At 45.1% G+C, this 12520-nt stretch overlaps 1 protein-coding gene across 2 annotated transcripts in view; it reads left to right on the forward strand.

The window, feature by feature from the left end:
* Positions 1-12520, forward strand: part of LOC124718940 (synaptic vesicle glycoprotein 2A-like) — a 145179-nt gene that overhangs the window by 24450 nt on the left and 108209 nt on the right. For both annotated transcript variants that reach the window (XM_047244605.1, XM_047244606.1), the window contains exon 2: positions 5833-5910. In XM_047244605.1, the coding sequence (XP_047100561.1) occupies positions 5833-5910 (78 nt within the window). The remainder of the gene's footprint in view (positions 1-5832; positions 5911-12520) is intronic.

Below are 12520 nucleotides of genomic sequence, written 5' to 3' on the forward strand. Positions count from 1 at the left end.
ATTGTCCGTGTGTCGTAGCCAGAATCCTGCTACAATGATAATATTCTTCTCGGGTGTGCAGCCGGATCATGACGTCATCTTGACACAATATTCCATCGGTCCAACTGGCCACCATCTTCAGGTGAGAGTGCTGGTACACGATCTCGCCGTTCGCAAGCGGCGGCCCCTATATAGGCCGCAGAAGGCCCACGACGCGTGAGCGAGAAGGTGCCGTGACTGCCCTCGAGCGCAAGTAAACATACCGCGCCGCCAGTGGTGGAAACAGACGAAATCGAGATATCGCTATCAATCGATATCGTCGGAATAATTTTTAATTTTTGATAGCGATATCTCGATTTCGCCTGTTTCCACTACTGGCGGCGCGGTATGTTTACTTTCTCTAGAGGGCAGTTACGGCACCTTCTCGCGCACGCGTTGTGGGCCTTCTACGGCCTATATAGGGGCCGGCCAGAAATTCTGCACGCGTGCGGCGCTCCTGCACGTGTGCAACTTCCGGGTCACAGCGTGCACGCCGCAGCCGTCAGCGTTCATGTAGTGCATGTTTCTACGCACAGATGTCGCTTTATCAACTTGCTGGGATACCCTATACCGGCGCATTATAGTGCTCTTTCCACAGCTTGCAAGCCAACCATGGGAAGGTATTTCGCGTATTAAACATTTAAAATACTGTCACAGTCTACTCATTGAGACATTTACTTTTATGTTAACAGTTTAACCCAGTAAGACATGTAATACAGTTAACAACCGTGGGTTTTTATTAATGCAGCTTGAGTGACGGCACGTAAATACGCGTAATCTTTTTGAGCTAGTATTTAAGAAAGAGAGCACTTAGCGACTTCTAACGAACCTTATTCACGATTTTAAATAACATCAAACTAATACAAGGTTTTCTATAATTCTCGGTGCTCTCAGTTACACCCACATAATTTCTGTCTCACTGACCTCTGAACAGAATGATAACCGCAGACCTCTCGATGCTCACCTGTTATTTCAATACCATTATTGCTATATCTTTCATCAGTTCCGTCTGAAATCTGCATAATAACCGACAGTTAGATGAATGTTATGTTTAATCGACTTCAGCTGAGCGTAGCCCTTCACACATTAAAAAAAAACCTAAATGTACGAGTAAGTACACATTGAAACAATCGGTTTAATGACCAATTTTCCGCTTGCTTGTACCACATAAACAGGGAAGTGGAGCCGTCGCCGTTCGTTTAGGACACATGTCTAATAACAGATGTCGCTGTCGCTCCCTGTCGCACACGTGCGCACATGTGCAGTACTTCCGCACGTCTGCACACTGTGCAGTGTTTGGCCGGCCCTGGCCTATATAGAGACCGCCGCTTGCGACCGGCGAGATCGTGTACCAGCACACTCACCTGAAGATGGCGGCCAGTTGGACCGCTGAAATATTGTGTCAAGATGACGTTATGATCCGGCTGCACACCCAAGAAGAATATTATCAATTATTACGACGGGAAATCCTTCGTAACCTGCTACAATGGTTTGAGGAGTATCATAGTGAACTCGCGTTGATGTCTCGGCGACCAAATTCGCCCGATGAGAACCTGTGGAACCCATCTGGTTCGCTACCGGACGCCATCACCACGTAGCGGCCTGTTACTTACGCGAACTACACGAGCTGTGCGTAGACATCTAATGCCACATATCTCCACGAACCTACCAATAAGCTGTCGGAACTATGATACGCAGAATCAGTGACGTATTTCGTTCTAAAAATGGACAAACGAACTACTGAGCACGTGGTCATAATGTTTTGGTTCATCAGTGAACGAGCTGCTATACGAGTTCGTCAACAGTGGCAACACCAAGATACAGCTCCTGCGCTGCTAATCTAATGCTCCTGGTACTCTGAATCCCGGGTGGGGGGGAGTGTTCGAAGCTGAGTTGACTGACTTTAATCTCACGTCCTACTCTGCAAAATATGGAACATTCAGTCTCTAATTGTATGCCACTGTTTACCTCGTATATGTACGAGTCTGAATATTGGTGGCTGTAATGCACAACTCTGGTCATTGTAAACTGTTCTCCTGTACAGTCTAGATCGTACTTATAGACCTGCAAAGATATTCAGTTCTCTGTCCGCAGCTTTTGAAACAATCCTCACAGGTCATACAAAGAACATTATACTGGTAATTTAGATATATAGTCATTAACGCGTGTAAATTGGAAACATTCCATATGTGTACCAACGGCGATTCTTCAGCTCTTACTGTATTGCAGCGGAATTTTATAGTATACTACTATGGTGAATCCTGTATCCCATTTTCGTATTTACTCGCTTTCGTATACTCTGATTGTAAATCTTTTTTTATGCCTATCTATTCTTTGTTAATCCTATGATACATCGTAGCAGAGTACGATTTCAAAAATGTGTACCATGAATTGTCGAAAGCAGTTGTAATATAACACAACGACTAATTTTCAGACAGCCTCAAAAGGAAAACCCACCGTCATAACGACCATCACTGCATCAAAATGAACAATACATCGGCCAGCTGAAAAACAGTAGAGCGCTATGTGGAGACGTAATATGAGCTGAAATGTGGTTTCTGGGAAGGGGGCAGGCAGCTGAAACTATTTATGAGACTATTAAACATTGCTGGGAGAACAAAACAATACCGGACGACTGGAAACAAGCCATAATCCATCCGCTACATAATAAGGGTGACAGGACAGACACCAACAATTACTGAAGTATATCTCTACTTCCAGTGACCTACAAAATTATGTCCAAAGATCCACTGAATAAAATAGAAGATCAAGCAGAACACACAATTGGCGAGTACCGAGCGGGATTAAAAATAAAACAGATCGTGCCCAGAGGAAATTTTTAACTTAAAAACTATCCTCAGGATCAGAACAACGCGGAACCTTAACACGGTCGTTACATTCATTGATTTCAAAAATGTATACGTTCCTGTAGGCACACAGAGAATATTCCTAACACTGGAAGAAGCAGGCATCAACAAAACAACCAGACAATTAGCCGAACAGACACTCACCGGCACAACTTGAAAAATTAAATATCTAGGAGAAGTTTCTGAACCCTTCAGGATTAACACAGGTGTTCGGCAGGGCGATGGGCTCTCATCGATTCTCTTCAGTCTGGTCTTAGACAAGGTCATGAGAGCGTGGGATAAAGAACTACAAGAGAAGAACACCGAAGGAATCCATCTAGGACAAGGAAGAGGTAGACTGAGGTTGAAATGTCTCGCTTTTGCAATAATTTCTAAGGACAAAACAGATGCAAACATAATGATTGAAACACTTCACAAAACAGTAGCTAAGACTCGATTACTATATCACATGAGAAAACGGAATACATTGAACATAAACACAATAGAGAATAATATATACAAACGCAACGCGGAAACATCAAAAGAGTTGATAAGTTTAAGTATTGGGGAAAATGGATACAATCAAATGGGTTAGGTAACATCAATCACAAGTAAGGAAAGACCGAATAAAATGGAATTAGCGTACAAACTCGCCCAAAACAGATATAATAAAAGATCAGTATCATTCCAGGCAAAAATTAAACACGACGCAACAGTAATTAAACCGGAAGCAGTTTACGGATCCGAATGCCTAACACTGAACAGAAGAGGTGAACAAGAATAACTGGAAAAGAAAGAAAGGAAAACACTCAGAAAAATTTTAGAATCGCAAAAGAACGAAGAGGAGAAGTAAAGATCTACATAGAAACATAAACAGTCACAGACACAATAAGAAAATTTACTGTCATACGCACAGATTAAATGACAATAGCCTTACGAAGAAAATTCTTAACTTCATTTCCATATTGAAAAACACCATGGTATGGCTGGAAGAGATAAGAAAGGACTTGAGAAAACTTAACGTCGCAAAAAAGACCATACAGAACAGGGAAAGTTTCAGGCCAGTGATTAATAGTGAAAAATTTCCTGTCCAAAACGAAATTCACAAACTAGGAGGAATGTAGCGTCCCCCTGAATAGGTCAGGCGTGCACTACACGCCGGAAGCGGCTACAAGGGTAGCGGAGTACGTGTGGAGTGCACATGTGTGTTTTTTAGGTTAGAGAATTCCCTCCCTAGGCCCGACAAGACGCCTCCTGAGACGCGGCAAGGTATGGATAGGCAAAATGCAACAAGGAATAACAATATTAATGTGCTAATAGTAAACTGCAGGAGCGTCTATAGAACGGTCCCAGAACTGCTCTCATTAATAAACGGTCACTATGCCCATACAGTACTAGGGAGAGAAAGTTGGCTGAAACCAGACGCAAACAGTAATGAAATCCTAAACTCAGATTGGAATGTATGCCGCAGAGACAGGCTGGACAGTGAAGGGGGAGGCGTGTTTATAGCGATAAGAAGTGCAATAGTATCGAAGGAAATTGACGGAGATCCGAAATGTGAAATGATTTGGGTGAAGGTCACGGTTAAAGCAGGCTCAGACATGGTAATTGGATGTCTCTATAGGCCCCCTGGCTCAGCAGCTGTTGTGGCTGAGCACCTGAAGGATAATTTGGAAAATATTTCGAGTAGATTTCCCCACCATGTTATAGTTCTGGGTGGAGATTTTAATTTGCCAGATATAGACTGGGAGACTCAAACGTTCATAACGGGTGGCAGGGACAAAGAACCCAGTGAAATTTTTTTAAGTGCTTTATCTGAAAATTACCTTGAGCAGTTAACAGAGAACCGACTCGTGGCGATAACATATTAGACCTTCTGGTGACAAACAGACCCGAACTATTTGAAACAGTTAACGCAGAACAGGGAATCAGCGATCATAAAGCGGTTACGGCATCGATGATTTCAGCCGTAAATAGAAATATTGAAAAAGGTAGGAAGATTTTTCTGTTTAGCAAAAAGTGAGAAAAAGCAGATTTCAGAGTACCTGACGGCTCAACACAAAAGTTTTGTCTCAAGTACAGATAGTACTGAGGATCAGTGGACAAAGTTCAAAACCATCGTACAATATGCGTTAGATGAGTATGTGCCAAGCAAGATCGTAAGAGGTGGAAAAGAGCCACCGTGGTACAACAACCGAGTTAGAAAACTGCTGCGGAAGCAAAGGGAGCTTCACAGCAAACATAAACATTGCCAAAGCCTTGCAGACAAACAAAAATTACGCGAAGCGAAATGTAGTGTGTGGAGGGCTATGCGAGAGGCGTTCAATGAATTCGAAAGTAAAGTTCTATGTACTGACTTGGCAGAAAATCCTAAGAAATTTTGATCTTATGTCAAAGCATTCCGAAAGACAATAAATTAAAACAAAGAAGAAAATTTTTAAAAAATTCCAAAAATCTGACCAATTAAGCCGATGCCGTGAAAGAGTGAGAGGATAGTCAAAATATCTCTCGCTACCCATGCATAGTTTTTTATGGCCAGTTTGAGGCTGTTTCCGCGCTTTATAGACGACACTCTCTGTCAAACCGCTCGTCTCTACTTTCCCTACACAACTGTGTTACCTCGTAGACAGTTATCGCTTACATCCTGTAGACTGACCAACTGCCGCTGTAACTAATGTCCGCAGATGATGTGTTACTTGATTCGTCTGACTAGAACTGCTCGTCAGAATCCTGAGGGCACTCGCTACTTGGCTCCCAACTCTCTAGATGTTTGGAGCACCATAGCCTTGGCCATGCTGTCGAGACGTGCTTTAAACACACGAGTTGTGGCTGCTTTATTTTCACGTGTTGTTTCGCGTTGACTAAGTAAATTCGGCGCTTTGAACTGCGAACGTCCTCCTGCTATTGTCATAAGTGAAATACTTGTAGGAGCGCCGTATTAACGCGATGTTGTGTACTTGTGTTTCAGAACAGGACAAGACCCACGTGGAGAATGGCGCGGTCGCAGCCGACACCACGCCCTTCGAGGAAGCCGTCGCTCTCACAGGTGAGGATGTGGTCCGCTTTTTCCACTGGAGCATTCACATCTGGCTTTGTCCATACGTGGGCACACCTCAAGAAGCGTAAAAAATTACATGGGTAGACAATGATCCACAAGGTCTACGTCTACAGTTCCATCTAAATCTACAAGTGTCAGGGGGCAGTTAAATGGAATAAAGACAGATGGAAAAAAGTAATTAAACTGTTTATTATTTCAAAAGTAATTGCCATAACTGTGCGGAGAGTTACATTTCAGCAAGATAATACCCGCCCTCGCACGGCGACAGTTTCTGTTGCTCGTTTTCGAGCTTGCCAAACCATACCTTGGCCAACAAGGTCGCCGGATCTCTCCCCGTTGAGAACGTTTGGAGTATTATGGACAGGACCCTCGAACTAGACTGAATTGGACACTATTATCTGCATCTACATCTACATTTACATGACTACTCTGCAGTTCACATTTAAGTGCTTGGCAAATGGTTCAAGTGGCTCTGAGCACTATGGGACTTAACATCTGAGGTCGTCAGTCCCCTAGAACTTAGAACTACTTAAACCTAAGTAACCTAAGGACATCACACACATCCATGCCGGAGGCAGGATTCGAACCCGCGACTGTAGCGGTCGCGCGGTTCCAGACTGTAGCGCCTAGAACCGCTCGGCCATCCTGTCCGGCTAAGTGCTTGGCAGAGGGTTCATCGAACCACAATCATACTATCTCTCTAGCATTCCACTCCAGAACAGCGCGCGGGAAAAACGAACACCTAAACCTTTCTGTTCGAGCTCTGATTTCTCTTATTTTATTTTGATGATCATTCCTACCTATGTAGGTTGGGCTCAACAAAATATTTTCGCATTCGGAAGAGAAAGTTGGTGACTGAAATTTCGTAAATAGATCTCGCCGCGACGAAAAACGTCTTTGCTGTAATGACTTCCATCCCAATTCGCGTATCATATCTGCCACACTCTCTGCCCTATTACGTGATAATACAAAACGAGCTGCCCTTTTTTGCACCCTTTCGATGTCCTCCCTCAATCCCACCTGGTAAGGATCCCAAACCGCGCAGCAATATTCTAACACAGGACGAACGGATGCAGTGTAAGCGGTCTCTTTAGTGGACTTGTTGCATCTTCTAAGTGTCTTGTCAATGAAACGCAACCTTTGGCTCGCCTTCCCCACAACATTATCTATGTGGTCTTTCCAACTGAAGTTGTTCGTGATTTTAACACCCAGGTACTTAGTTGAATTGACAGCCTTGAGAATTGCACTATTTATCGATTAATCGAATTCCAACGGATTTCTTTTGGAACTTATGTGGATCACCTCACACTTTTCCTTATTTAGCGTCAACTGCCACCTGCCACACCATACAGCAATCTTTTCTAAATCGCTTTGCAACTGATACTGGTCTTCGGATGACCTTACTAGACGGTAAATTACAGCATCATCTGCGAACAACCTAAGAGAACTGCTCAGATTGTCACCCAGGTCATTTATATAGATCAGGAACAGCAGAGGTCCCAGGACGCTTCCCTAGGGAACACCTGATATCACTTCAGTTTTACTCGATGATTTGCCGTCTATTACTACGAACTGCGACCTTCCTGACAGGAAATCACTAATCCAGTCGCACAACTGAGACGATACCCCATAGGCCCGCAGCGTGATTAGAAGTCGCTTGTGAGGAACGGTTTCAAAAGCTTTCCGGAAATCTAGAAATACGGAATCAACTTGAGATCCCCTGTCGATAGCGGCCATTACTTCGTGCGAATAAAGAACTAGCTGCGTAGCACAAGAACGATGTTTTCTGAAACCATGCTGATTACGTATCAATAGATCGTTCCCTTCGAGGTGATTCATAATGTTTGAATACAGTATATGCTCCAAAACCCTACGGCAAACCGACGTCAATGATATAGGTCTGTAGTTAGATGGATTACTCCTACTACCCTTCTTAAACACTGGTGCGACCTGCGCAATTTTCAAGTCTGTAGGTACAGATCTATCGGTGAGCGAGCGGTTGTATATGATTGCCAAGTAGGGAGCTATTGTATCAGCGTAATCTGAAAGGAACCTAATCGGTATACAATCTGGACCTGAAGACTTGTCCGAATCAAGCGATTTGAGTTGCTTCGCAACCCCTAAGCTATCTACTTCTAAGAAACTCATGCTAGCAGCTGTTCGTCTTTCAAATTCTGTAATATTCCATTCGTCTTCCCTGGTGAAGGAATTTCGGAAAACTGCGTTCAATAAGTCCGCTTTAGCGGCACAGTCGTCGGTAACAGTACCATCGGCACTGCGCAGCGAAGGTATTGACTGCGTCTTGCCGCTTGTGTACCTTACATACGACCAGAATTTCTTCGGATTTTCTACCAAATTTCGAGACAATGTTTCGTTGTGGAATCTATTAAAGGCATCTCGCACTGAAGTCCGTGCCAAATTTCGGGCGTCTGTAAATTTTAGGCAATTTTCGGGATTTCGCGTTCTTCTTAACTTCGTATGCTTTTTCCGTTGCCTCTGCAACAGCGCTCGGACCTGTTTTGTGTACCACGGGGGATCAGTTCCATCTCTTATCAATTTATGAGGTATGAATCTCTCAATTGCTGTTGCTACTATATATTTGAATTTGAGCCACATCTCATCTACATTTGCATAGTCAGTTCGGAAGGAATGGAGATTGTCTCTTAGGAAGGCTTCTAGTGACACTTTATCCGCTTTTTTAAATAAAATTATTTTGCGTTTGTTTCTGGTGGATTTGGAAGAAACGGTATTGAGCCTAGCTACAACGACCTTGTGATCACTAATCCCTGTATCAGTCATGATGCTCTCTATCAGCTCTGGATTGTTTGTGGCTAAGAGGTCAAGTGTGTTTTCGCAACCATTTACAATTCGCGTGGGTACGTGGACTAACTGCTCGAAATAATTTTCGGAGAAAGCATTTAGGACAATCTCGGAAGATGTTTTCTGCCTACCACCGGTTTTGAACAAGTATTTGTGCCAACATATCGAGGGAAGGTTGAAGTCCTCACCAACTATAACCGTATGAGTGGGGTATTTATTTGTTACGAGACTCAAATTTTCTCTGTTCAGCAACTGTATCATCGGAGTCTGGAGGTAGGTAGAAAGAGCCAATTATTAACTTAGTTCGGCTGTTAAGTATAGCCTCCACCCATACCAATTCGCACGGAGTATCTACTTCGACTTCACTACAAGATAAACCACTACTGACAGACACAAACACTCCACCACCAATTCTGCCTAATCTATCTTTCCTGAACATCGTCTGAGACTTCGTAAAAATTTCTGCAGGACTTATTTCAGGCTTTAGCCAGCTTTCTGTACCTATAACGATTTCAGCTGCTGTGCTTTCTATTAGCGCTTGAAGCTCAGGGACTTTCCCAGCACAACTACAACAATTTACAACCACAATTCCGACTGTTCCTTGATCCAAGCACGTCCTGTATTTGCCATTGCAGCCCACCCCGTACTTTACCGAGGCCTTCTAACCTAAAAAACCGCCCAGTTCACGCCACACAGCCTTCGCTATCCGTGTAGCCGCCAGCTGAGTGTAGTGAGCTCCTGACCTATTCAGCGGAACCCGAAACCCCACCACCCTATGGCGCAAGTCAAGGAATCTGCAGCCAACACGGTCGAAAACCCGTCTGAGCCTCTGATTCAGACCCTCCACCCGGCTCTGCACCAAAGGTCCGCAGTCGGTTCTGTCAACGATGCTGCAGATGGTGAGCTCTGCATTCATCTCGTAAGCAAGACCGGCAGCCTTCACCAAATCACATAGCCGCTGGAATCCAGAGAGAATTTCCTCATATCCAAAGCGACACACGTCATTAGTGCCGACATGTGCCACCACCTGCAGCTGGCTGCACCCTGTGCTCTTCATGGCATCCAGAAGGACCCTTTCCACATCAGGAATGACTCCACCCGGAAAGCACACGGAGTGGACACTGGATTTCTTCCCCTCCTTAGCCGCCATACTACCAATAAGCCCGCCCTCTGTGATTGCCCGGACCTTGAAGGCTGAGAATCATCCTCTGAAACAGGGCAGGCAGCTGCATCTGGCTCAGCCAGAGACAGTGCCTGAAACCTGTTTGTCAGATGCACCGGGGAGGCTTTCTGATCAGCCTCCGGGGACGTCTTTCGCTGCCTGCCACGCCTTGGAACGACCTCCCAATCAACCACAGGCGAGGGCTCAGCCCCACTGCGGGCAGCAACGGGGCAACCACAGCGGCAGACCGATCTGGGGGCAGACGGGACGAGGTTGACATCCCGGTGATACCCAAGTCCGGCTCCCCACAGTGGTGCCCATTGGCAACAGCCTCAAGCTGTGCGACCGAAGTCAGCGCCGCCTGCAGCTGTGAGCGAAGGGATGCGAACTCAGCCCTCATCCGAACACAGCAATCACAGTCCTTGTCCATTCTAATCGATGTTGAACAACAGTTGCTGAAACATGAGTCCGTGCCTAGATAACGCAAGGGAAACACGCAAAGAATGTATTAACTAATCTGCGCTGCAATCTGCCTGAATTTACGATTACAGTAGCTAAAACTCGAAATTACACCTCCTATACGAAACTAACACGCAATTTAAGTAAGAATCTACGAAGTAAACACTAAAGTGCGATGCTACGACTCTCAAATACTATAATACGCCCGAAATTTATGAATTAAACAATGCAAATACCCAAAAACACGCAAAGAAATTAAGAATTAAACTATGTAACAAATAAGTAAGCTAGGGGTATACGACTTGCTGCTGCAGCTGCTTATCCAACGGCGCACACTGGCTGTGACCAACCGACACTGGCCGTTCAAATAAAAACAGAAGAAGGACGACTACGCGAATTTACACTATTCAGGTACTAAAGCGCGATGCTACAGCTCTCAAATACTATAATACTCCCGAAATTTATGAATTAAACAATGCAAGTACACAAAAGCACGCAAAGAAATTAAGAATTGAACTATGTAACAAATAAGTAAGCTAGGGGTATACGACTTGCTGCTGCAGCTGCTTATCCAACGGCGGCAGGGAGCACACTGCATCTCCCTTTAGATACATACTCAGCAAGCCACGGTATGGCGCGTGGCGGAGGGTATCGTGTACCACTACTACGCATTTCCTTTTCTGTTCCAAACGCAAGCAGAGCCTACATCCCTCTAATCTTCGTGGTCCTTACGCAAAATGTATGTTGGCGTATCGATTTGTAGTCGGCCTCTAACGTCGGTCCTCCAAAAGTACGTCACCTTCTTCCGTCCAGTGATACCCATTTGAGATACCGAAACATCTCCGTAATACCTGGGTGGTTTTCGAACTTATCGGTATCTCTGAATTGCCTCCAAAAAAGGACATGCAACAACTCTGTTAGTTAATGCCAAGCCGAATAACTGCTTGCTTGAGGACCATAGGTGGACCAACGCGTATTGACTTGCTTCACGACCAGATGTTTCATCTGCCGAGAATTCTCCCGGGTTGCATGGCCGCGGTCGATGGAACTCTTCTATCTCTCACGTTTCGTCCAAGACTCAACACAACCAGGAGCACCTCTGAAGATGTCCAACGTAGCTTTGGACGAAACGTCAGGGATAGAAGAGTTCCATGGACCACGGCCATACAACCCGGAAGAATTCTCTTTCTCTTTCTCTTGAATAAATCATCCAACTTTTTTTCTGAAATTGAAATCTTTTGCTTGTATCTGCATGTACATCATCGCTACCGATTTACGTCCGATTCGGAAAATTCCCCTGGGTGACTCTTTCTTAGATTGCACATGGTAGCAGGTTAGCACCACGAGATGCGATGATGAGGTAGTGTGCTGGGCTCACCTTTGGAATGCAATACAGCAACGATTCCATGTGGCATGGACTCGACGAGACCTCGCTAATTTTCAGGAGGTATCCGGGACCCTATGTCTCCGCGCAGGCCAGGTAGTTACTGCAGATTTCGCGCCGGTGTGTGGCATCGGGTACAGATGACGCTAATCTGGTGTCCAAGCTGTCAACGTGAGTTTACAATCACTGTAGCACCATTCTGGTCTCGTGACACCGACATTTATCCTGCTGAAAGGCGACATCATCACCAGGAAAGACGTTCGCAGCTCCTGGTCTACTTGTTAGCGTTACTGCCCCTGGATCACGTGTCCCGAGTTCGATTCCCGGCCGGGTTGAGAATATTCTTTGCCCGGGGACTGGGTGTTCGTGCTGTGCTCACCATTTCACATCATCATTCGTGACTGTGGTTAGATTGGGCTGTGTACAAAATTGGACTGTGAAAGAAATGGGACTTTGTACGGGAGCTGATGACAGCGGAGTCTAGCGCCCCACAAACCAAACATGATCATCATCATCACCAGGAAAGACATGAAGCACCAACGGAAGCAGGTGGTCCGCTACAATCTTCACATAGTCCATAGCTGTCACGGCGCATTCGGTTACTATTCTGCTATAAGTCTCGTAGACGCCTAGGTGAATGTTTTCTATACTATAAAATTCTGCCTTTGAGCCCGTATACTTGGCACGGTGCGTGTTTCGTGCAGCCGTTCGACTCGAAGATCGCGTACCAGTTGACCTGGTGTAACAGAAAACACGATTCATCCGACCAGGTG

Source organism: Schistocerca piceifrons, chromosome 10, assembly GCF_021461385.2.
Source record: "Schistocerca piceifrons isolate TAMUIC-IGC-003096 chromosome 10, iqSchPice1.1, whole genome shotgun sequence".
NCBI lineage: Eukaryota > Metazoa > Arthropoda > Insecta > Orthoptera > Acrididae > Schistocerca > Schistocerca piceifrons.